General features: G+C 42.1%; 1 protein-coding gene across 1 annotated transcript in view; it reads left to right on the forward strand.

Moving 5' to 3' along the window:
• The first annotated feature begins 1,821 nt into the window (after positions 1-1,821).
• GLS2 (glutaminase 2) overlaps positions 1,822-24,639 on the forward strand; it is a 31,268-nt gene continuing 8,450 nt past the window's right edge. The window contains exons 1-13 of the mRNA XM_087710397.1: positions 1,822-2,050; positions 5,914-6,013; positions 7,522-7,643; positions 9,358-9,487; positions 10,473-10,552; positions 11,290-11,453; positions 14,246-14,304; positions 15,992-16,024; positions 16,581-16,639; positions 16,782-16,848; positions 17,003-17,053; positions 19,433-19,609; positions 21,802-21,933. Of these exons, the coding sequence (XP_087566523.1) occupies positions 1,854-2,050; positions 5,914-6,013; positions 7,522-7,643; positions 9,358-9,487; positions 10,473-10,552; positions 11,290-11,453; positions 14,246-14,304; positions 15,992-16,024; positions 16,581-16,639; positions 16,782-16,848; positions 17,003-17,053; positions 19,433-19,609; positions 21,802-21,933 (1,371 nt within the window). The 5' untranslated portion in view covers positions 1,822-1,853. The remainder of the gene's footprint in view (positions 2,051-5,913; positions 6,014-7,521; positions 7,644-9,357; positions 9,488-10,472; positions 10,553-11,289; positions 11,454-14,245; positions 14,305-15,991; positions 16,025-16,580; positions 16,640-16,781; positions 16,849-17,002; positions 17,054-19,432; positions 19,610-21,801; positions 21,934-24,639) is intronic.

The raw sequence follows: 24,639 nt of genomic DNA on the forward strand, positions 1-24,639 counted from the left end.
ATAGCATGAGTTTAATTCAAGAGAAGCAGCTAAATATCAAAATTATTCACGAAGCAATTGGCCACATGAAGAAAATATGTTGAAAAGAGCACAACATGGAGCCTTCTATAATAATCCATGTTTCACTGCAATGCATGAACCTAATAATCTAAGAATGTCAATGTATCCAAATTAACAAATGACAGATAGAAACAGGTTTCATATCACATAATGAACAGCACTTTTGTCCAACATATTACAGTCATGAGTGTTGTATAAATGAGGACATATGGTTAGGACAGGGTTCAGTGGTGGGTTGCAGGCGGTACACCCCGGTACAGGCGTACCGAAGTCTGCCCGGAGCACCGGGTACCGTTCCAGTACGGTGCTCCAGAGTGCCCACCCACCCACCAGAGCTCCTTACCTGTCCTTTAAAGCCTTCGGTGCTTCTGCGCACGGGCATGGCACATACAGCGCCTGCACGATGCTTTGCCGAGCAGCTAGAGCGTTGTGGAGGCTTGTGGAGGCGTCGCAAGTACGATACAGGCACGCGCTGCAGCAGGATCCGGAACCCACCACTGACAGGGTTGTTTGTGTCACATGAACCTTGGAAAATGTTGATTCCATAACCATGCTTAACATACACATATTAGCACATCTGCAAATATACATTAAAAATCATTATGGTGCTGTGGTTAAAGTGTTGGATTAGGAACAAGGAAAACCAGCTTCCATTCCTCCCTTAGGGACAGAAACCATCTGGATGATTTGGGGTCAGTTCTTTTCTCTCAACCATAGACTAGGAAGCCGAAAAACACTTATCAACCCACACTGAACCAGCACAATGGAGTGCAGTTCGTAGCCTTCAACAAAGAGACCTTCAAACCTGTAATGCTGGCTGGATGACTTTGGGCCAGTTACTCTTTTGCAACCCAACTTACCTGTTATTTTGGGGAAAATACCGGCGGGGGGGGGGGGACTATTAGGAAAGTTCCCCACTTTTATTTACAAAAAACACTGAAACCAGGATTTAAAAAGAAAGTTAAAAAGTACAGAAGTTTTACATACCCATAAATTTCAATCACTGCATCTCTACCACTATCAAAATTAGAACTCTATTAATGACTCTCCAGAGGGAGCTCCCATTACGTGTCCCAGCTTCTGCCAACCTAGCAGTTCAAAAGCATGTAAAAATGCTAGTAGAAAAAGAGGAACCACCTTTGGTGGGAAGGTAACAGCGTTCCATGAGTCTTCAGCGTTTAGTCATGACGGCCACATGACGACGACACGTCTTCGGACAGCGCTGGCTCTTCAGTTTTGAAATGGAGATGAACACCACGCCCTAGAGTCGGAACGACTAGCATATATGTGTGAAGGGAACCTTTACCTTTAATCCCCAGCAAGTGGGGGAGGGGGGAAAGGGACAACTTTAATACAAGCTGCCCCTCTTAACATTCCAAGGAAGTATCATGAGAGTAGTATCTCGCTATCCCAAACAGTGAGTACTGTACACAAAACCAATGACAGATGCCTATAATATCATAGTCTCCTCGGGTCACTGAAAGAGGGACCGCCTTTAGGCACCCGAGAAACATTGCCTGTATTTTCCTACCCTGAAATGCGAAGCCCACGCAAAGCCCCTTCCTCCCGCCATTCCTCATTGGTTTTCTATAGTTCCTTAAAATCATTGTTTTGCTGATTGGCTGGAGTTCCTCCTCGCCCCTCCCTCCCCTTTTGGAAACCGCCGGCCTGATGTTTTTTTCTTTTAAAGGGGCGGGAGCCGCGGGGGCGGGAGCCGTGTCCTTTGGCGCTTCCTCCCCGTACCTTTCAAGGTGCGCTCCCGATCTGGAGAGCCGGAGGCATCGACTGCAGTCATGGGCGCTCTCAGGATCGTGACAGGAGCGCTGCAGCCTCGGGAGATCCGGCGCCACTGGAGAAGAGGGTCGTCGGGACACGGTTTGGAACTGGTCCTTCCCGCGGCTTTGGGCAGAGCCCCCTACTCCGCCGGAGGGAGAGAGGCGGTGATGAATGGCCGTCACCAGCAGCCGCCTAAACAGCGCCTCACTGACCAGTAAGGGCTATCGCTTGTCACGCTGTAGTTCGGGGGGATCTTAAATTGGGGTGGGTGGGTGTGTCTGGCCATTCCCAATGGCTAAATGTGCAAGATCACTTTACTCCCAATCCTTGGAGTGCAACCCCTTGCCTTGTAGAGTAGAATAGAATAGAATTATTTATTGGCCAAGTGTGATTGGACATACAATGAATTTGTCTTTGGTGCATAGGCTCTCAGTGTACATAAAATAGAATACATTCATCAAGAATCATAACATACAACACTAGACAACTTTCTCCATGTGATAGTTCCAGGGTGTGTGTGAGCCCAGACTTTTTTTTCATCTTGGCACCCAGGGACAAATGCGGCTTTCCTGCTACAGGTAGTCCTCAACGTGCAACAGTTTGCTTAGAGACAGTTCAAAGTTATAACGGGACTGAAAAAAAGTGCCCTGTGACCCGTTTTTTCCACAGTTATCATCTTTGCAGCATCCCCATAGTCATGTGATCAAAATTCAGATGCTTGGCAGTTGATCCGTGCTTATGACCGTTGTTCTGTTCTGGGTCGTGTGAGCACCTTTGGTGGCTTTCTGACAATAAAAGTCAATGGGGAATCTAGATTCACTTAACAACTGGGTTACTAATTTATCAACTGCAGTGATTCACTTAACAGCTGTGGCAAGAAATGTCATTAAATGGGACAAAACTCACTTAACAACATAATTTTGGGCTCAATTGTGATCGTAAGTTGAGGACTATCTGTACTCCAGCTTTATTTATTTGTTCAGTCAAGTAAATGAAGTAGAGAGGCAAAGGAAACCTTGCCCAGAGCAGAGTGTTAGCCTTTTAATTTGTTTCATTCAGTGATTCTTTTTTAAAAAAATGCAACTAGATCTTCACACTGCCTGCACAGCCACAATCAGAGAGTTTTCAGTCCAAGACACAAAAGAAACATTACTAAATTCTTTAAATATACAGAAGTCGTTGTCACTGTCTTTTAGTTGGTGCCTATTGATTTTTGGCATTTCATGTTCTTAATCTATGGCATGCTAAGCATCTTCAATTCTGCCAGTCGGTGGGGTAAGAACTGAGACTGTTCCCAGCAGAAATGCGGGCTGCCATAGAAACATCCCCTCAGCAGCAGAATTGCCTTTGATCCAAAATGCAACTATGGAAAAGGAGAAACAAAGTGAGCCTTGGTGCTATTTTATGATCTAAAATATATCAGGCATGGTGAATACTTTGGGGGATTTTTTTCCAGGGCACAAAATCTCCACCAAGTACTAAATGACGGCGATTGTGTTTCTGTAGGATGCATGATCGTAATTTGACTTTGTAGGTTAAAACATAGAAATACACATTTTACTTTTGAATGCATTTTTCTAGCATTCAAATAACATTGAAGTTGTTGAGAAATATTGGAGGTTTTTTTTTAAACATAATCTTTCTTTTGCCACCTGTTGTTCAAGGCTCTTATTCCTGATATTTTGTCTTCCTTTTTTCATAGTTGAAGTGCAATATAACATGCAGCTACCTGAATGTATATTGATTAGTGTCCATTGTATCAATATTACAGTGGCATGCTTCTTTCCTTGTTAGAACCCATGAATTTATGAAAATAATTTTAAATAGACCTTTTTTGGTTCAAATTCATTCATTTAGAAATAATTTTTCCTTCAGACTAATTTTAAATAATAAAATGGTTCCACCACAAATCCGCGAAGCCCTTATCCGCGGAGACATAAGCACGAAGACTAATTCGCGCCGTTCTAAGCGCTAAGGAAAAACACGACCCTACCGCGATGACATAATCGCGGAGGGCAAATTCGCGCATTCCCAAGCACTCAGTACCCTAAACCTAACCCTAAACCTAACCCTAAACCTAACCCTAAACCTAACCCTAACACTAAATCTAATGCTAAATCTAACCCTAACCCTAAACCTAACCCTAACCCTAAACCTAACCCTAACCCTAAAACAAACCCTAAAACAAACCCCTAAACCTAATCCTAACGCTTACCTTAATTGAAGTCGGCTTTCTGCCGCGGCACCGTTTTAAAGCGCCCTTCTGTTGCCGCGCTGTTGTCGCGGCGGTGATGACGCGCGGTGATGACGTTGCGGCTTTAGCGCCGCGATTTTATCTCCGCGATTTTGACGACCGCGGTTATGTCAGGCCACGTAATAAAATAATAGCATTGGAACATAATGAATTACTATCCACTGTACAATTTACATCTTAACTATCTCTAAGTTTTAATTAGATCTTCTTTTCTTCTTTTCCCCTGATTCTTGCATATTTTGTATATTAAATGCTGAAATGGAATGTATTATATATGTAATGATCAAATTTACTATACCAAATACTTGCCAAAAATAAATTAATAAAGATGGAGAAGATAAAAACAACCGGCCATGTCACAGTACCAAAGAATTATTAAACATGAATTTAAATGCGGTATAATGGATTTTTCAGGAATAAAAAAATACAAGGATATTTTTGAATCCACCTTTATGACTAAAAAGCAAAACCAGTTTAGAGTTTTGTAGGCAGATGTCAAGTTCTATGGGAAACAAAAAGACTTGGGCTTTAAAAAGATATCTTTATTATTTGTATAGCAATACAACAAAAATTTAAAGGCACAGCATAGTAATTTTTCTGTACAACTTATATCTTGTGTAATTAAGGCAGAATTACTCACTTTCTAATGCTTCCCCGCAGAGGTGGTGTTCAGCAGGTTCTGACCAGTTCTGGAGAACTGGTAGCGGAAATTTTGAGTAGTTAGGGGAAATGGTAAATACAACCTCTGACTGGCTCTGCCTCCCGAGTCCCAGCTGATTGGGAGGGAATGGGATTTTGCAGTAACCTTCCCCCTGGAGTGGGGTGGGAATGGAGATTTTACAGTATCCTTCCTCTGCCATACCCACCAAGCCAAACCATGGCCACCAAGCCACGCCCACAGAACTAGTAGTAAAAAAATTTGAACCTCACCATTGCTTCCCTGGGATTCAAGAATCTCTTATGGGCCAGCCCTCCTTCCTCCCGTAACTAACTTGTTGTCTGTTCTGTGTTCCCATGGCCCATGACAATAGAGAGAATGGACACTAAATGGTTAGACTGGAAGAGTTAACCCAGTATTATTACACAGAAAATTATGATGATGAGGTATTTTCTTATTTGGAACAGCATAGACTCCCAGAATTCCTGAGTCAGAAGTAGCCTACATAGTTAACTTTGACCCCATGAAGTTTCAGATGTTTTTCAAACCTCAAACATTCATTATATGAAAACAATGTAATAAATGCTACTTTAATGATATTACAAATAACAACATCGATCTCTTGTACAATCCCATCAACCCTGCTCTAAACCTCTCCTGATGCTGGTGACTCTCTGACTTCAGTGAGGGGAAATCTACTTTTCCTATTGTCTGAGTACTGAGAAGCAGACCCGTAGGAGCTAATGAGGAGAATAAATTGAGTGTGGAATTATGTTTTCCTGTGGGGAAAATGTTTCCTGTCTCTCTTGGTAGCATGGCTTTAATTTGCCCATATTCTTTTCTTTTAGGAGATACTTCTCTTCCCAGGAATTAATTAATTTTGGTATATAGGAGCAGAGAGACCTACAGTAATTCTCCTTTAGGCATGGAAGCTGGTGGGGTGACTTTGGCCAGTCACATTTTCTAATCTCTAGACTGGGAAATTGAAAAAAAACTCTATCAAACTACATTGGCCCACCATAGTGGATTATGATCTATGATCTTCAATGAAGAAGGCTTCATCTTGCTACGGGATGAGGAGGAGGAGGAGATGGAGGAAGAGGATGGAGGAGGATGGAGGAGGATGGAGGATGATAATACATATGTTGTTCCCATCTCTCTCCAGGGACCTCTCAGCGAATGGGATGCTGCCACGCCTCAGTGATCTCCTCTTCTACACAATAGCCGAAGGACAGGAAAGCATCTCTGTTCATAAATTCACCACTGTAAGATATGCCCTTAAGAATGGCTAGGATTGCTTGGGTGGAAACATTGGACTGCCATCCTGATTTCTAATACAAATGAATCTTTTCAGTGCAAATTTCCCTTTAAATTGGATTTGAAACCTATAACTTTCCATTATCTAAGTAATGGATATGGGGTTTGTTTGTTTTTTGTGCATTGCTAATTGCATCATTACATACATGCAGTTAAACTTTGCTGCTCATGATTGTATGATTGTGTTACATGATTGTATTATATGATTGACAATGCTTTTAAATCACAATTTTTGGTGAATATAAGAGAAAGGTTCTGTTTATTAGATAAGTACAGAACAAATATGGTGGATACAGCATAAGTGTGTCATATATAGTGTTCCTGTGAACCTAAATTATGCACAAAATTATGTGATAAAATGGGTAGAGCTTAAAGATGCACACAACTTCTGTGTAATGCCTCCCAAATTCTGCACCATCAGAAAATAAAATAGATCTCATGGCTTTAAATGATGGAGTGTCCAGTATGACATCAGGCACTTCGAGAAAGCCATTGCGCTGGAAGACTGGGGACATCCTTTGCAAAGAACCTTGTCTGTAATGCTATTGTGATGCTACTGTCACAATTTCTACCCCACAGGAAATAAAGATTACAATAACATCTGCTATTCTAATACTGACAGAAATGGAGTATCTATGGATAAAGTGGGACCTCGGGTCCCGAACAGCTCAGACCACGAACAATTGGGTGCCAACAAAAAAATCCGCTAAATTTCACTCACGTCACGAACATATCCTCGGGAGTTGAATAAGCACAGCCGCGGCAATATTCCCTGCAGCAGCAATTTCCCTTGCCGCGCCATTTTGTGTGTGTGTGTGTGCACGCATGCACAGTTTGTCTTGCTTCTGGTCACGATCAAATCGGTGCCGACCAAAGTCCTGGAATGGATTATGGTTGGCACTCAAGGCCCCACTATACCTATAATACAATTTATTCTCACAGTTAATTTTTCTGGGCAATATGCATAATTTTTTACTGGAACCTTCAATTTCCTCTTAGTAGAGATCCGTCCACCCTCTGAAAAACAGCATGTGGAAGTTTTCCACACATGTAAAAGCATATGCATTCATGTACCAAAGTGTAATTAAGAATTCACCTTTCATACTGCTGAGTTCTAAAGTACTGGGTATTGCATCCAGTTCTAGCAACCCTCATCTTGAGCCACGGTGATGCAGTGGTTAGAGTGCAGTACTGCAGGCTACTTCTGCTGCCTGCCGGCTGCCTGCAATTTGGCAGTTCAAATCTCACCAGGCTCAAGGTTGACTCAGTCTTCCATCCTTCCGAAGTGGGTAAAATGAGGACCCAGATTCTTGTGGGTAATATACTGGCTCTGTAAACTGCTTAGCACTGCAAAGACCATAAAGTACTAAGTTGTAAAGCACTTTAAAGCGGTATGTAAGTCTAACTACTATTGCTATCTTGCCGTATATTCATCCATGACTGATTCTTAATTCAGGCCTTACAGCGCACTGGTCTTTGGACCTCAGATCCACGTCTTCGCGACTGCATGATTCTGATGCGGACCGCAACTCAAGAAGCTAGCAGTGGAGGAATGCTGAGTCGAGAACTTTTTCGGAGGTAGGAAGTGTCCCTGGTGGTGTTGTGGCTGTTCCTTCGCAACTGGAGCGCTGAATCTATGTTTGCTTAACAAAGCATATCAGCTTCTGCAGGCAAATTGAGTTTTTGTTCATCATGTTGCAGACAAATTTTGTTCTCTAAACAATTGCACTCCGATCCACAGAATTCCTTCTGCAGTCCTAGTCTCACATATTTCCTGTTTGCTTCTCTTCCTACTTCGTTATATCTTCTTCCCCTCAGCCCACCACAATTTTTCATAGCCTAAAAACATGAGAGCTACTTTGGCTAAACAATATACATGCTACAGCAGTTACATTTGCATGTTTGGGAACAGCAAATGTATAATAGGGTTAGCTTTAGAATGTTAAAAAAAATGTCCAATTATTTTGAAAAACCTCAAGTCTTGGACATGCTGAATTTCTATTCCATTCCTAACATCTGATTTAATGGTAGCTGCATCCAAACAACATACTGTACTTTCATGTGGTATTTTTCAATTGGGCTCTTTGTTGGACAAACCCAAACCGGTAGGTTTTGTCAATCACAACACAGTACGTTGTGTGAACGCAGATAACTCTGGTCTAGCAAACAAACTACAACCAAGCAAACCATACCACAGTGCAGTATACAACCAATACATGGGAATGGAAAGTTTATTCTGTGTCTTCTTTGTGCTCTGGGCTTCACATGTGGCAGCTAGAAACTGCAGGAGGCTATCTCAAAAAAGAATTACAGAGAAAGATAGGAGAGGAGATAAATCAGTTAGCATTTCAAAACTGGAAGCTCTTTTTTTAAACAAAAATTGGCTAACTTGTTAAGTTTAGATGTTCAAAGGGCAAGAAAAGAGAAAACATACTTCGGAGTCATTTGGTTGGTATTGTCAAGTCAGCTGCTTTTCAAGGCAAAGAAGTAGAAGATAAAAGAGTCATTACAATTTTCATGTCTGCTTGGTCACTAAATAAGACATCTTACTTTCTTCTCCTATGTGCCATTCAATATTTCAGAATACTTCATTATCATTGTACGTATATACACAGTATACCCATACAACGAAATTCACATAACACCCAGAAACCAGTCCCAACACACATGACAATCTGCAACACACTCCCACCCACCAAAAATTCCCCGCCCCTAAACCAACCAAGCATCCACACAACAGACCAAGTAATGCTGTCCAACAGCTCCCTTAAAGGTGGCCCTTTAGTTCATCGTTGTGTGCAATTTTAGCTCCGGGATAAAAACTATCCAGAAGATCTGTGGTCCGAGTTTTCATTGTTCTGTATCTTCTGCCAGAAGGCAACAGTCGAAAAAGATGGTAAACTGGATGGGAGGAGTCCCTGAGAATGTTGTGCAACTTCCTGAAATAGTGAGATGCGAAGATGTCGTCCAGGGCTGGTAGCTGGAGCCCGATGATATTCTGGACAGGTTTAATGATTCTCTGTAGAGCTTTTGTGTCCGCTGCAGAGCTGCTCCCATACCATGCAAGAATGCCATATGTCAGGACACTCTCAATGGTGCTGCGATAGTAGGACAAAATTAGATGCTGACATAGATTTATCTTCCTTAGCAGTCTCAGGAAGTACAGCCTCTTCTGTGCCTTCTTCACAAGTATGTTAGCATTCATAGTCCATGACTGGTCCTCTGAGATATAAATGCCCAGAAATTTAAAACTACCAATACCAATTATTTCATCTATAATTTTGGCTTGCAGGTGTGTGAGTAGCAATATAGTTCTCTTGACCCAGGCTTTCCGGAAGAAATTTGTCATCCCCGACTTTGAGGAGTTTACATCACACGTGGAGCAGATCTTTAAGCATACCGAAGGACTTAGGGAGGGCAAGGTAAAAAGATCTGATTGCACATAGCAGAGGATAAATGATACGATCCCTCTGCTATCTTCCAAAAAAAAAATCTGTATGGAAAGCTCCCCATTGCTTGGGTAGAATATGAGAGTGGCAGATAAGAAAGCAAAGAGAGTGGCTGGCTGGCCTTGGAATTAATGAGAGAGATTGTCTTATGCAACCAGCGTAGGAAGAGGGAACTTGAATTAAGTACCCTTAACTCTTACTAAAATCCCTGCAAAACTTTTTTCAGTGCTGTTGTAACTTCGAACCGTTACTTCAAATGGTTGTAAGTCGAGGGCTATTATCATGGTAAAATAAAACCGCAAATGTATGTGACAGTTTAGGATTTCTTCCTCGGCTGCTGATTTTGTTTGTTAGTGCACTGACCCAGGCTGCTTCTCTGAGTTTCAGTTTAATCCCACAATCTCACTGGTGTAGAACGGAGGCTGGGGGAAACTTCCTCCACTGCCCTCCGTTAGATAGGCTGCAAAGGGTTATTGACTGTTTCCCTAGGGCCGTGATGGCAAACCTATGGCACGCATGCCACAGGTGACACGCAGAGCCATTTGTTAGGGCACGCGAGGCGTTGCTCTGTCAGCTCCAGAATGCATGTGCGTGCTGGCCAGCTGACTTTGGCCTTCAATTTCGGCCATTTTTCACCCTCCGGAGGTTTCAGGGAAGCCTCCTGAAGCCTCTGAAGGGCCTCTGGGGGTTGTGAAAGGCTGTTTTCACCCTCCCCAGGCTCCTAGAAAGCCTCTGGAGCTCAGGGAGGGTTAAAAATGGGTCCATCATGTGCCAGAAGGGGGGGTCATATGCGCATGCATGCAGGGATGTCGCTTGCATAGAATTATGGGTGTGGGCACGCCTGTGCATGACCCCCCCTATGCTCCCCCCGCTTTTGGCACACAATGGGAAAAAGGTCAGCCATCACTGCCCTAGGGCTTGTCCCACATCCGAACAATTTCTCTTTCCCTTTATATAGGTAGCAAATTACATTCCACAAATGGCGAGATATAATCCAGACATCTGGGGTGTATCTCTCTGCACAGTGGACGGACAACGGTATGTATAAAGAACCGGGATACAAAAAGGTGTGTGTGTGTGTGTGTGTGTACCTTACAGAATAGGAAAAAAAATATTTTCCTCAAAACAACAACTCGGCGAGGTGAGTTGGGCTTAGAGAGAGTGATTGGCCCCAAATCATCAAGCTAGCTTTCTTGTCTGACGGGGACTGAAAACAATCTTGTTTTTTACTAGGTGTTTTAATCATCAGCACAAATTCAATGGGATTGTAATACAGGTAGTCCTTGACTTATAATCGGATCCAATTGGGTCCATCGTTTCTGTTTCTAAGAGAGATATATTTCTTAAGTGTGTTTTGCCCCACCTTTTTGCCACTCTAAGTGAATCATTGCAATTATTAAGTTAGTAACACAATTGTTGCGTGAATCTGCTTCCCTCATTGACTTTGCTTGTCAGAAGGTTGCAAAAGGTGATCACATGACACACACACACACACCTGGGACATTGCAATTGTCACTAATAGGAACCAGTTGTCAAGCATCCAAATTGTGATCATGTGACCATGGGGATGCTGCAATGGTTGCAAGTGTGAATAACAGTCATACGTCACTTTTTTCAGTGCCGTTGTAACTTTGAACTGTTGTAAGACGAGGACTACCTGTATAAGACAATGTTTTTGGAACAGAATTCCAACCTTTGCACAAGCATCAGGTCACCATGTCTTTGTCACTGAGTACAAAAGGGCTGGCATTATTTCTCTCTCACTATCTCCCTAGGCATTCCATGGGCCACACTAAGACTCCCTTCTGCCTGCAGTCATGTGTCAAGCCCTTAAAATATGCTGTTGCTGTCAGTGAATTGGGCACAGAGAGAGTCCATCAGTATGTGGGCAAAGAGCCCAGTGGGCTGCGTTACGACAAACTCTCTCTCAACGAAGAAGGTAAGTAGTGGAGAGCAGCCACAGGGTGCTGGGGAACAGGAGACCACCCAAATATGGACCACCCAGACCAGTGTTCAACAACCTGTGGCTCTGGAGCTGCATGTGGTTCTTCTATCCCTCTGCTGCGGCTTCCTGTTGCTCAAAATATGTGTCACAACTGCCAATGTGTGACACCTGCCAGCACACGATTTATTGAGCTTTTCGGCCATCAGTAGGCCGACCATGGATAAATCCAAGAAAAGTAAAGTTTCAAAAGAAAACAGAACCTTTAATTCAAATACATCTGTTAGTTTTGTGGGCGCTCAGGAAATAGTCAGGCACGGGAAGGGTTTTGTGGCTCCCGGTGATTTCTTTTCTGTGGGAAATGGGTCCAAATGGTTCTTTGAGTGTTTAAGGTTGCCAACCTTTGACCCAGACCATGTTTGCACACCCAGTGGTAACACAGGTGCTGTCCTTTGTCAGCCCCTTTGACAACTGAAAGCCTTACTGTGAGAATGAGACCATTCCAGTTGTGATGAAAACATCTGTATACCTCCAATGAGTGAGTCAGGGTGCAACTGCTGTTGAAAGACACAGTTTGCTATTGTGTAATGTGTGTGAAATATTTGTTTCGATCTTCCGGGATAGTAAGCCCTGGTATACTGAAAGATGGTGTGGAAATGCTGGTCATAAAATATATTTATTTTCCCTATTAATATTCCGATGGAAAGTAAGAAGGAGAACTTTTCCCTGAATCTTTATCTATCCCATTAAAACTTTTCCTCTTTCAATCCATTTTTACTTCCATGCAAAATTCATAGAACATATGCAAGGGGGAAATGAGAATAGCTTACAAACATTGTATGTTTATTTTCTATGTGTTTGAGCATTAGGTAGATGTTTAACAGTTCATTGGTCCTACTTTTTATTATGATTTGCATAGTAAGTGAATGGTACTTAACAAACCTATGAAAAAATATGCATCCTTTATTAAAGTAATTGTGATTTTTTTCTTTTTCAGTAAAGCCTCCATAATATGAAGAGACAATAAGATCACATGAAAAATGAAAACAATAGCTCTTGTTATACTGTTAACAAGACCACAGCAAGCAATAACACTTAGACTTACATACCGCTTCATAGTATTTTACAGCATTCTCTAACAGTTTATAGAGTCAATATATGGCCCCCAAAAATCATTTTAGCAGCCTCGGAAGGATGGAAGGCTGTCAACTTTGAGCCAGTCAGGATCAAACTCCTGGCTATAGGCAGAGTCAGCTTGCAATACTGAATTCTAAGCACTGCACTACTATGGCTTTTTCCCAACTCAGAGCTCCTGCAGATCAGTGGCTTCTATAGATGCTAAAATGTTCAGTCAGAAAAGTTGGTCACTACTGAGGATTTGGGAATTGTGGTTCCATCTTATTTATTTAAAAACATTAATAAAGCTTCCCATCTTTCAACCAATTCTGGACAGCTCCCAATGAAAAATTAAAAAGCATATAAAATCACTCTCAAAGCTATAAAACTCAACCAATTAGTACATTAAAAAAACAAAAACCTTACACCAATCAGACCTCTTGAGGAGAGTATCCTTTTATTTTTGTTAATTTTAACATGTAAAATTAATGAATTTTAAAGTGCATCCCATAAACTGTGCAAGATCACTGCAAGATCTATTTGTCTTCCTGCCATCATAACCCTGCTGAGGTTTAGAAATTCTCTTTTTCTTTTCTTAGATTTATAAAGGTGTTAAACTAGAAAGATTCCAGGCAGCTTTATTTCTCATTTATTTCTGAGGTAACATGACTAAAGTGGAACATGTGGGAAGATAACAGACAACTGTTACTTGGCTAACTTGAACACAAAGAAATAAATGAACTTTAAATTTACATTAAATAAGAACCGAGGTGGCGCAGTGGTTAGAGTGCAGTACTGCAGGCTACTTCAGCTGACTGCTAGCTGCAGTTCGGCAGTTGAAATCTCACTGGCTCAGGGTTCCATCCTTCTGAGGTGGGTAAAATGAGGACCCAGATTATAAACCACTTAGAGAGGGCTGTGAAAGCACTCGGAAGTGGTATAGAAGTCTAAGTGCTATTGCTAACTGCTATTAAATGGTTTTATTAAAGAAATTAACCTGATTCTATAGCAGGGGTGTCAAACTCAAACCTGTGGGCTGAATCTGGCTCATGGGGCCGGCCTGGAAATAGCAAAGGACTGACCCGCGGTGCCTCTGGCAGCCAAAACGGGGCACAGGGGCTGTGCGTGTCCCTCCCTCCGTGCCCTGTTTTAGGCCTGGACCGCCTCCAACAGCACTCTGGTGGCCAAAACATGGTGCAGGGGGCCACATGTGCCCTTCTGTGCCCCATTTGCACCAGCGGAGCGCTGCAGAAGGAATCCGTCCTGTCTCCCAGCCAGCACGCATAGAAGTACAATGTCCTCAAAGAAGTCCATTTTGACACCCCTGTTCTATTGTACAGTTATAGCCAATCATGATTTGCTTACCTAGTACTAAATAGAGCCCTAATCCTGTCTCCATGACTGATGGAGGATTTCCAGAGCTAAAACTCTCAGCCTTCCTCAGATTTGCCCATTCACTTACACCTCCCAAATCCATGATTCCTCAGTTTCTCTCTAGAATGTAAATGGAAAGGAGTTGCCCTATATGACCATATTTTGATTGGCAGTTCCATCTCCCAATCAACACCGATTCCACATATTGGGAAGGCCAGTGAGTTAGAGAAACCTTAACTGAGTAAGATGAGGATGCATAATTCAAAGACTCCTGTTTTAATCCTTTCCTTTACATTCAGGGATTCCGCACAACCCTATGGTGAATGCAGGAGCCATTGTGGTGAGCTCTCTTATCAAGGTAAAAGTTTATTCGGCTCTAGTACCTCCATTATACATGGGTTGGAGTCCCTTGACACTGGATACAGTTCAGATTAAAGACATTATCGTCTCTGGACTCACTTTGCAAATGCTGGAATGTGGTTTGTTTGGTTTTGGCTTAGCATGTAGCTTGAACACATTAGCTGCTGTGTTTGATAAACTATGCATACTGTGTGAATAATTCCCATTGCCATATAAGGGAATCTACATAAGGTTTAAACTGCAAAGTCTATATTGCAATGCACACATTGTCACTTCTACTTCTCCTACCCCAGAAACAACATTTGGGCTATTCCATAAGGATCAGTTTTGATATTGTCCTACAAAGACGGATTCTGGTTCCAATTTATCTCCAGGGTGAGGGGTTACAGAATGTTTGGGTTTGTTTGCTGAACTCTAGTCATGACTGCCATTACCAATCGTGACCCGACAAATGCGCGCATGACAAAAGCGCGCCGACAAAAGCGCGGCGCTAAAACCGCGATGTCATCAACGCGCCGACAACAGCGCGCCGACAGAAGCGCGATTTAAGTTAAGGTTAGGGTTAGGGTTACAGCGTGCTTCTGTCGACGCGCTGTTGTCGGCGCGCTTCAGCGCTCATTCGTCGGCACGCTTTAGAACTCGCAGTTTTGTCACCGCGGTTTAGTCAGGCGTGCTTTTGCCGTTCGCCCTTTTGTCGGTGAACCATTACCAATAGGCTATAAACATGCTGTCACTACAATTATCTTCCCATTATGGTTTTCTTCAGGGGTGAAATTCAGCAGGTTCTGACCAGTTCTGGAGAACCGGTAGCGGAAATTTTGAGTAGTACAGAGAACCGGCAAATACCACCTCTGGCAGACTCCAGAGTGGGGAGGGAACGGGGATTTTGCAGTATCCTTCCCCTGCCACGCCCACCAAGCCACACACACCCTAAAAAAATCAGTAAAAAAAATGAATTTCACCACTGGTTTTCTTCCTTTGTCAGAGTTGCAACTGTCCTGCTCTTTCACTCTTGGCCAAAGTTGAGGGATCCCTTGTTTCATAGGGCAGATGCATATGGAGCTCAAGCATCTTCTCATCTATCCAAAACTCTCACAAAGCCAAAATATCCCTCCATGTCCTTAAAGTTCTACACAAGATTTAACAGCTGTTCTATCCATTTCAAGAACTGATCTGGGGCCCCTGTAGCTATCTTAACTAGAAGCTTTAGAATGCATTGCTAAACCTATAATGTATTTCTAAACTAGACGTGGTGGCTCAGTGGCTAAGACGCTAAGCTTGTCGATCAGAAAGGTCAGCAGTTTGGCGGTTTGAATCCCTAGCACTGCATAATGGAGTGAGCTCCCGTTACTTGTCCCAGCTTCTGCCAACCTAGCAGTTCGAAAGCACGTAAAAAATTTAACTAGAAAAATAAGGACCACCTTTGGTGGGAAGGTAACAGCATTCCGTGCGCTTTCGGCGTTGAGTCATGCCAGCCACATGACCATGGAGAGGTCTTCAGACAGCGCTGGCTTTGAAACAGACATGAGCACCACCCCCTAGAGTTGGGAATGACTAGCACATATGTGCGAGGGGAACCTTTACCTTTAAACTTTCTAACCAATGCTCACATTTGTCAAGATTAAACTCTACCTCAAAAGGCAATTTGATTCTTTTCTCTCATTTTTTCCATTCTTCTTCATTAGATGGGCTGCAAGAAAGCAGAGAAATTTGACTACGTGAGTGTGATCTTCATTTCCTTGCCGGAAAACTCCACAGTGTCCTTTCTCAGGGTTGGAGGAGAAATTGATTTTCTGGCAACGTGGGCTGATCGAGTCATTTATCTTGCAATGCAATCCTGCCATTTGATTTAGTCATTTGTTTAAAAATCTCCTGGAGTATTTAGCGATGAAGGGTGAAAAACATGCAGAACACAAGGGCATGCTTTCTAAATGACAAAGTGGCAAGCAGTATTTCTGATGGATTCAATTAGAACGGGGAAGCTGCGGCCTGCAGGAGCATTCAATTGTCCAGGATATCTTTTGCAACCCCAATTTTTTTTAATGTGCTTGTTTTTTTTCTTATTATTTTGAAGGATGGATGATAATCAGCGAAATGGGTACCGAATGTTACATGAAATTAAAAATACTGCAGTTAGGCATACAAATAAATGACTATCAACTGAAAAAGAAAGAAGGGTTACAGGAACACTGTAAAAATCCAGACTGAAACAAAAAAAGAGCTGGAACATAGAAGAGGACCCTTCCGGATGTAGTTTTTTTGTTTCTTTTCTAGGTGGTGGATTATTTGAAGAAGATGGCTGGAAACGAATACGTGGGATTCAGCAATACAACGTAAGCCACATGCGGGGGGGGGGGGGGGGGGCTTGCAGTTAGAGTGCCCAGCAGTATGTCAGGTTTCATCTGAATGATAGTTCTCCAAATGGAATCATCCAGAGGCTGGGAGAAATGAGGATTTGTGCACATTTCTTTGCAGGTTTCAGTCAGAGAAAGAAATAGGAGATCGGAATTATGCCATTGGCTACTATCTCAAAGACAAAAAGGTAATGAGAGGGAAGGAGAGAGAGGAACCCTGGGCTTTCTAGTAGACCAGGATAAACGCAATGTTGTTTGTTGAAAGAAACCCCTCACGCTGTGAAAGATCCACTTTGCCAAGATCCGACCCAACTTTATTCTCCTTGATTCCCTACTTGGCAGTGCTTTCCATGTGGTGCAGACATGATGGGAGCTCTTGACTTGTATTTCCAGGTAAGTTGCTGTCAGAGTTTTGGCAGCGTGACTATTATTATGAGATAAACCCAGGAGCAAAACAGAGCATACAGCACACAGAGCCTTTATACAGTTAATAGTAGTTTATATATACATATATACAAACATATACGTACATGGAGATAAATTCCTTATCACTCAAGCTACAGACACAAGGAGAGATACACATTAAGAGAAAGAATTGCCCTCTAATGTGTATGTGTGTGTGTGTGTGTGTGTGTGTGTGTGTGTGTATATATGATTTTTTACAACCCCTGGTAAGCCCCAATTATGGGAGGAAGCTAACTGCTTCCATCATCTGTCCTTCGGCTCGTCACAAGAGTCCATCACGACAGAAACCCAATATTTTTACTGTTGCCTTTGTTATATTTGTGTTTTTTTTTAAATTTGTGTTTATTTATCAGCACAAATAAACACACACACACACACACACACACACACACACACACATATTTTACAACCCCCGGTATGCCCAAATCTGCCTTAGAGGCAATACAGCACAGGTTCGATTCCCAAACTTGGGTATGGCTAGCTGATGAGAGCTAAATAGCTTGAAATAGATCTATACTAGTCTCCCTTTATTTATTTATCAGCACAAATATAACATATATATATATATATATATATATATATATATATATATATATATATATATATATATATATATATATATATATATATATATATATATATATATATATATATATATATATATATATATATATATATATATATATATATATATATATATATATATATCAGCTAGCCATACCCAAGTTTGGGAATCGAACCTGTGCTGTATTGCCTCTAAGGCAGATTTGGGCATACCGGGGGTTGTAAAATATATATGTGTGTGTGTGTGTGTGTGTGTGTGTGTGTGTGTGTGTGTGTGTGTTTTTATTTGGGTATGGCTAGCTGATGAGAGCTAAATAGCTTGAAATAGATCTATACTAGTCTCCCTTTATTTATTTATCAGCATAAATATAACAAATGTAACAAAAAAGGCAACAGTAAAAAATATTGGGTTTCTGTCTGGATGGTCTCTTGTGACGAGCCTAATGACAGAGAGTGGAAGTGTGACCTTCCTCCCATACTTGGGCATACCAGGGGTTGTGACTTTAAGTATATATATATATACATACATACATACATACATACATACATACATAGATACATACATATACACATACACATATACACATACATACATATACACAAACACACACCACATTGCATCAGCTTTCAGATTACAACCTTACATCAGCTGGCAGCTATTAAATCCTCATTACCTGACAGTTGCATTTTGAACTGCAGCTGAGCTGGTGTATTGGGTCCAAAACAATCCTTTTGAGTTTGAGTTTTTGAGTTGAGGGAGGCAAAAAAAAAAAAAAAAACATTTCAGGGTGAATCTTTTTTTTTTTTTAGTAAATATTACAGGGCTGGATGAATAGGTTTTCCAAACCTATTCCTCTAGATCAGAGGTGGAGAACTATGGCCGTTTTGTGACTTGTGGACTTCAACTCCCAAGTACACAAGTCATAAAGAGGCCATGGTTCCCCACTCCTGCTCTAGTTTAATATCCCACAGGCCAGTGTTTAATCCCCATCATCCCCATTTAGCAGATTCTTGGCACTGACAATTTACACTGATGCATATGACAGGCATCAGGTCAAAAAGGTTGATTTTGGATATTTGGCCAGAACCTTATTGTCAGGGTTCCAACCAATGCCCTAATTAAAACATGAATCTCAAGCTGAGGTTCAAAAAAAATCCAGTTATTTATTAGGAGCATCATGTCGGCATAATCCAAGTGAAGCCAACTCTGACCTCACTTAATTCGCGCCTTGGCTCTGACCCTGTTTCCCCCTCTCCGCAAGGTGTGTCATCAGTTACATTCCCCAATGAAGCAATTTTGCATGTTGTAAAAGTCACTCCCTCCGGCCACTGTGGATCTCCGTGGAGATGGCCTTGACATTTGCTGTCTGGAATGTGCTTTATTTTGACTGAGGTGCAAACTCCTCAATACAGCTGTGAGGCTCAATTCCCCATCCCCCTGCCTATGGCAACTCAAGAGTGGGTCGGGAAGGCTTCCCAAGTTGCTACATTCTTTGTTCAATTGCATATTACTTTTTCACTTGGAAAGAGACCTTCACATAATCAGAATTCACATATGTAATCCTTCATTTTTCACGAAATATTATATCAGGTGTTTTCTCTGCGTTAAATTTGTGTATAGACCCTAAATTTTCACCCCAAGCATTGGTTAGGAATGATTTCTGGGCTTCTTACTAAGATGTTATTAAAATTAATTTCTCATTTTCTTTAAAAAAAAACAAACCTTTTTTCCCTCTTATGAAGTTGTGTTCTGTTGAAGTGACTTGTGAGTCTGGAAGTGTCATGGCAGCCACACTTGCCAATGGTGGTATCTGCCCTATCACAGGCGAGTGTGTCCTCAGTGATGAAGCCATCCGCAACACCCTTAGCCTCATGCATTCTTGTGGCATGTACGACTTCTCCGGGCAGTTTGCCTTCCATGTAAGTTTTTGCTCTGTTTTGGGTGGGGTTGGAAGAAGACACAGGAGTGAGCATCCAGAAAGAGGATAGGACTATTTTCATGTGAGACAAGGTGGTGCAGTAGTTAGAATGCAGTACTGCAGGCTACTTCAGTTGACTGCAATTTGGCAGTTCAAATCTCACCAGGCTCAAGGTTGACTCAGCCTTCCATCCTTCCGGGGTGGGTAAAATGAGGACCCAGATTGTCGGGGGCAATATGCTGACTCTCTAAACCTGCTTAGAGTGGGCTGTAAAAGCACTATGAAGCTGTATATAAGTCTAAAGTGCTATTGATATGACAGCTGATCTCGGTGGCAATTCTCTCCAAAAGGCTTTTCCTAGCCATTGAAACGGTCAGATGAATAAGGTGCTACTGAGCATCACATGATCAAATAAATATCATATGTAGATGGAAATGTGGATGGAAATGAAGAGGAAACAACACTTTTGAAAGTTCCTATACCATGCTGAGGCCTATGCCATGGCTTGACTCATTTAACAAAGTGGAGGTAGACCATTTTGCAACCATTCATGTAGTGACTGTTCAAAGTTACAACAGCACTGAAAAAAGTGACTTATGACTTAATGTTTTTTACACTTATGACCATTGCAGCAAGCCCATGGTTAAGTGATTAAAATTCACATGCTTGGTACCTGGTTCATATTTATGACGATTTCAGTGTCCCTCAATCATGTCATCGCCTTTTGAGACCTTCTGACAAGCAAACTTAATGGGAAGCCAGATTCACTTAACAACCGTGTTGCTAACTGAACAACTGCAGTGGTTCACTTAACAACCGGGGGAAGAAAAGTTGTAAAATGGGGCAAAACTGACTTAACAGCTGTCTCGCTTAGCAGCAGAAATTTGGGACTCATTGCAATCGTAAGTTGCCTGGGTTCAAATGACATAGTCGCCTAAAGCCAAATATGCCACATGATATCATAGTATGAGGTGTGAACTAGATCTGGGAAGGTTGTATCAGCTGCCTGATACTCCATTTGCCTCCCACAAGTATTCAAGATAATCCGGAGATGGTACAATTTTGTCTAGAGAGGCTTATATCCATGCTGGAGACTTGTGGTTCAGCAGTGGGGAAGTGACTTTGCTGCTGAAGCTGAATGTGCTGAAGCTTAAGATGCTGTAGGATACTTCTTGGCTTGTGTTGATCTCAGCTCATTTCTGACAGCTGACATTCTTTGGAAAAATATAGGGCAATTTATTTATGCAATGCAATCTCCTCTCTTGGGCACTTGTTCCTTGATACACATGTTGCACAGAGCCCTCTCTATGGGCACACTTGCCGTTGCCCCAGCCCAGCTCCACCATGCATGTGCGCATGCCTCCCACAAGCCAGCTGATCTTCTGGTGGCCGCACATATGTGGGAGGGCAGGGTGCATGTGTGGGGACGTGTTCGCATTGCATTTTGGGGGGTTGCACACATGTGGTTTTGCACCTGGAAAGCCTCCTGCACCAACCTAGAAGCCAAAAATGGGTGGGGGGGCACATGCACAGGGATGCACGCACATGTGCAGGGGGTGGGGCACATGTGCAGGGGCAGGATGCATGCGTGGGACAGGATGCATGCATGGGGAGCAAGGTGCATGCACAGGGGGCGCTTGCATTGCATTTTGGAGTTTCATGCATGCACGCATTTGTGTGCACGGACACGCGGTTTGGGCTCTGCAGTTAGCCATCACTGTCTGTAGCATCTATCCACTCTCTTCAGTCATCCTGGCATAGTGCTTTGCAAAGGAGGGGCAACCAGAAATGCACCATTCTTAAAAATGGGTGTGTGTGTGTATCAGACCAGAATTGTGGTTACAGTACTTGTATACACATTCACTTCTGCTTTCCGAAATGCTTCTCTCTAGTGCTATTTCCCTGCTTTATCTGCATGGTAATAGCCACCACTTTCATTTCCCCAGCCCAGCATGAAATGTAATTCTGCACCAGGCAAAGCCCAATTTACACCTGCAAAGAGCTTCCAGAATTAATAACACAACCGGAATATACTGCAAATTGGGTATCTGCTTTGCCATTTACAGCGATCAACTTTAACTCTTTGTCCCTCAATTGTACTTACTTGGTTTAATGTTGAATAGGAGGAAGAGCTTTGAGATACTTAAAATGTGGCTTGTTGTATCCTTCATGTAATCTCTTTCTCATTACCAGGTTGGCCTTCCTGCCAAATCTGCAGTCTCTGGGGCTATCCTGCTGGTGGTGCCCAATGTTATGGGAGTGATGTGTCTATCGCCCCCTCTGGATAAAGCTGGCAACAGCACGAGAGGAATTGGGTTTTGTCAGGTAAGTTTCATGAAACTATAGATGTGACAGAAGGAGCCTTTTTAAAAGAGCCTGTGAGAACCATGGATGGAAAAGTGACAGAACAGGGTTGATGGGTGGGCAGAGGTTTTGTGCAAGCCACTCTCCCAATCTCTGTTTCTTATGAGTAACACTGTAATAAAGATAGAAATGAAAAATACTCTCCATATTAAGAAAGGGTAATTGGGGAGGGAAATGACAACATACCATATTTTTCGGAGTATAAGACGCGCCTTTTCCCCGCCTAAAAGAGCATGGAAATGTTATTGCATCTTATACACTGAATACAGCTATTTTTGGCCTTCCGAAGCCCCATCCCTGCATCCCATTTTGCAAAAAGTGGGCTGTTTTTCGCAAAAGAAATGAGCTGTTTTCCCTTCCTCCAGCCCCCAGAAGCACTCTGCAGGGTTCAACAGGACTGGGGGAAGGCAAAAATGCCCCTGTTTTTGCAAATAATGGCCCATTTTCCGCCCATTTTTCACAAAAACAGAGGCATTTTAGCCTTCCCCCAGCCCTGCTGAAGCCTGCAGAGTGCTGGCTGGGGGCCAGGGAAGGACCAAAACTTTTTTTCGTACATATCTCTTTGAAATCTTGGTGCGTCTTATACACCGGTGCATCTTATAGTCCAAAAAATATGGTAACTGATGTGCTTCTGGTATTTATGGGCTATATTTTATGTCATAACCCTGAAAACATATCAGAATGAACACCTACAAGAAAGTACAAATAGTTTTACCATGAAGCACTTGAACAGCTGAAGGCCCCCCACTTTTTATGCCAAATTTTGAAATTCTTGATTATATTGGTATTGATAATCAAGTTAATGTTGATTCTTAGTAACTACATAATAAAAGTTCTCAAAGATGATCTGTCCCCCAACATGGCTCTTCAGGTTTTCCAGTGATGCATTCATGGCTGCTGAAATCAAATCCATCAGCCTTGCTATTGGTTGTCTTTTCTTTTTCTTTTTTCTTTTCTTCGCCTTTTTCCAGCATCCTGGATTTCTCAAGGGGCTAAGTCTTTGCATAATAAACCCAAAACATGATAATCTGAGTCTCAGATAAGAATTCTGAATTGATTTGTCCTTTGATCCATTTGTTGGTGGTTATCCATGTATTCTCAAGAAGCTTCTCTAACACCTATATTCAAAAGTGTCACTACTCTATCCTGCCTCCCCAGAGTTTGACTTTTGTTTCTTTAGCCTGTCCCAGGGAAAAGAATATCATGCATGAGTCTGATATTTATAGGTAGCCACATTGTCGTATCTTTTTAAAGGCTTTAATTTCTCTTCTATCAAATGCTAGTTTGTGACTTATTTCTTGATTGCTAGACAGTCAGTCCTAAAAGCCAGAAGCTACCTGTCTTCGGTTAGTATGAAGGTTGGCTGCTGTACTTTTTAATAGTTTACTCATAGTTAATCCAATTTTCTAGATACTCCTTGTGGCTTATTGTCAACCACCAGAGCAGGGTCATCAGCATCGTGCAGTTTATTGAGGTTTTTTCCTTTAACTTTTAAAACCATTCTCATTTTCTTCCAATCCAGCCTCCTGTACTGTTGTTATTAGTTGCAAAGTCGTGTCCAACCCATCGCAACCCCATGGGCAATGTTCCTCCAGGCCTTCCTGTCCTCTACCATCCTCTGGAGTCCATTTAAGCTCACCCTGACTACTTCGGTGACTCCATCCAGCCACCTCATTCTTTGTCGTCCCCTTCTTCTTTTGTCCTCAACCTTTCCTAGCATTAGGCTCTTCTCCAGTGAGGTGGCCAAAGTATTTAAGTTTCATCTTCAGGATCTGGCCTTCTAAAGGGCAATCAGGGTTCATCTCCTCTAGGACTGACCGACAATGTCCTTTACTGTACATTAAGCATACTACGGGTGAATACGGAGAAGAGAATCTATAGCCTTGTTCCATTTCTGTATCAATCTGGAGCCAGTTTGTTTTGCCATGTTCTGTCAGGATTGTGGCTTTCTATCTCGTATATACATTTCACATGAGGTTATGGATGATTTGGGATTCCATTTTCCTAAGGATAGTACTTAGGAAAATAATTTAAATCGATTTTTGGCAGTCAATGAAGCATGAACTAAAAACCAGTTTGGTCTGCTGGTTAAGGTATCAGGATGGAAATCAGGAGATTGTGAGTTCTAGTCCTGCCTTAGGCTGGGTTGTGAGGAAAATAGGGGGAAGAAGGAGTATTAGCTATGTTCACTTCCTTGAATAATTTATTTAAAAAATAAAAAGTAGCATATAAATAAAAATAAACTAAATAGATTCTTTCTGATGTTCTTTGGATGTTTAGATTTTCCAGCATGGCTCAGCAGGATTGCCTCTTGATTCTCAGCTTTTTCTAAAATGAACTTGAACATCTGGTATTTCCCTTTTCACACGGGGCTCCAATCTGCATTGAATGATCCTGAGCATTATTATTTGACATATGGAGTAAAGGATACTGGGCAATTGTTTGCACATTTTATTAAGTCTTATTTCTTTGATATTGGTACTAGAAGACTGACTCTATCGGCTAGGGTCTCGTACTTCAGATCTGCTGGTTTGGTTTGGTTAGAGCCAAACTAGAACTGATTGTTTTTCTCTGTTGTTGGCCACATATCTGTAGCTATTTCATCAATTCCTATTCTCTTTGAACTTGGTAATGACCAGAGCGCTTATCTGACTTCATCTTCTAATG

This window comes from Thamnophis sirtalis, unplaced genomic scaffold, assembly GCF_051295495.1.
Source record: "Thamnophis sirtalis isolate CommonGarterSnake01/CBP01778 unplaced genomic scaffold, rThaSir2_p1.2 scaffold_3, whole genome shotgun sequence".
Lineage (NCBI taxonomy): Eukaryota > Metazoa > Chordata > Lepidosauria > Squamata > Natricidae > Thamnophis > Thamnophis sirtalis.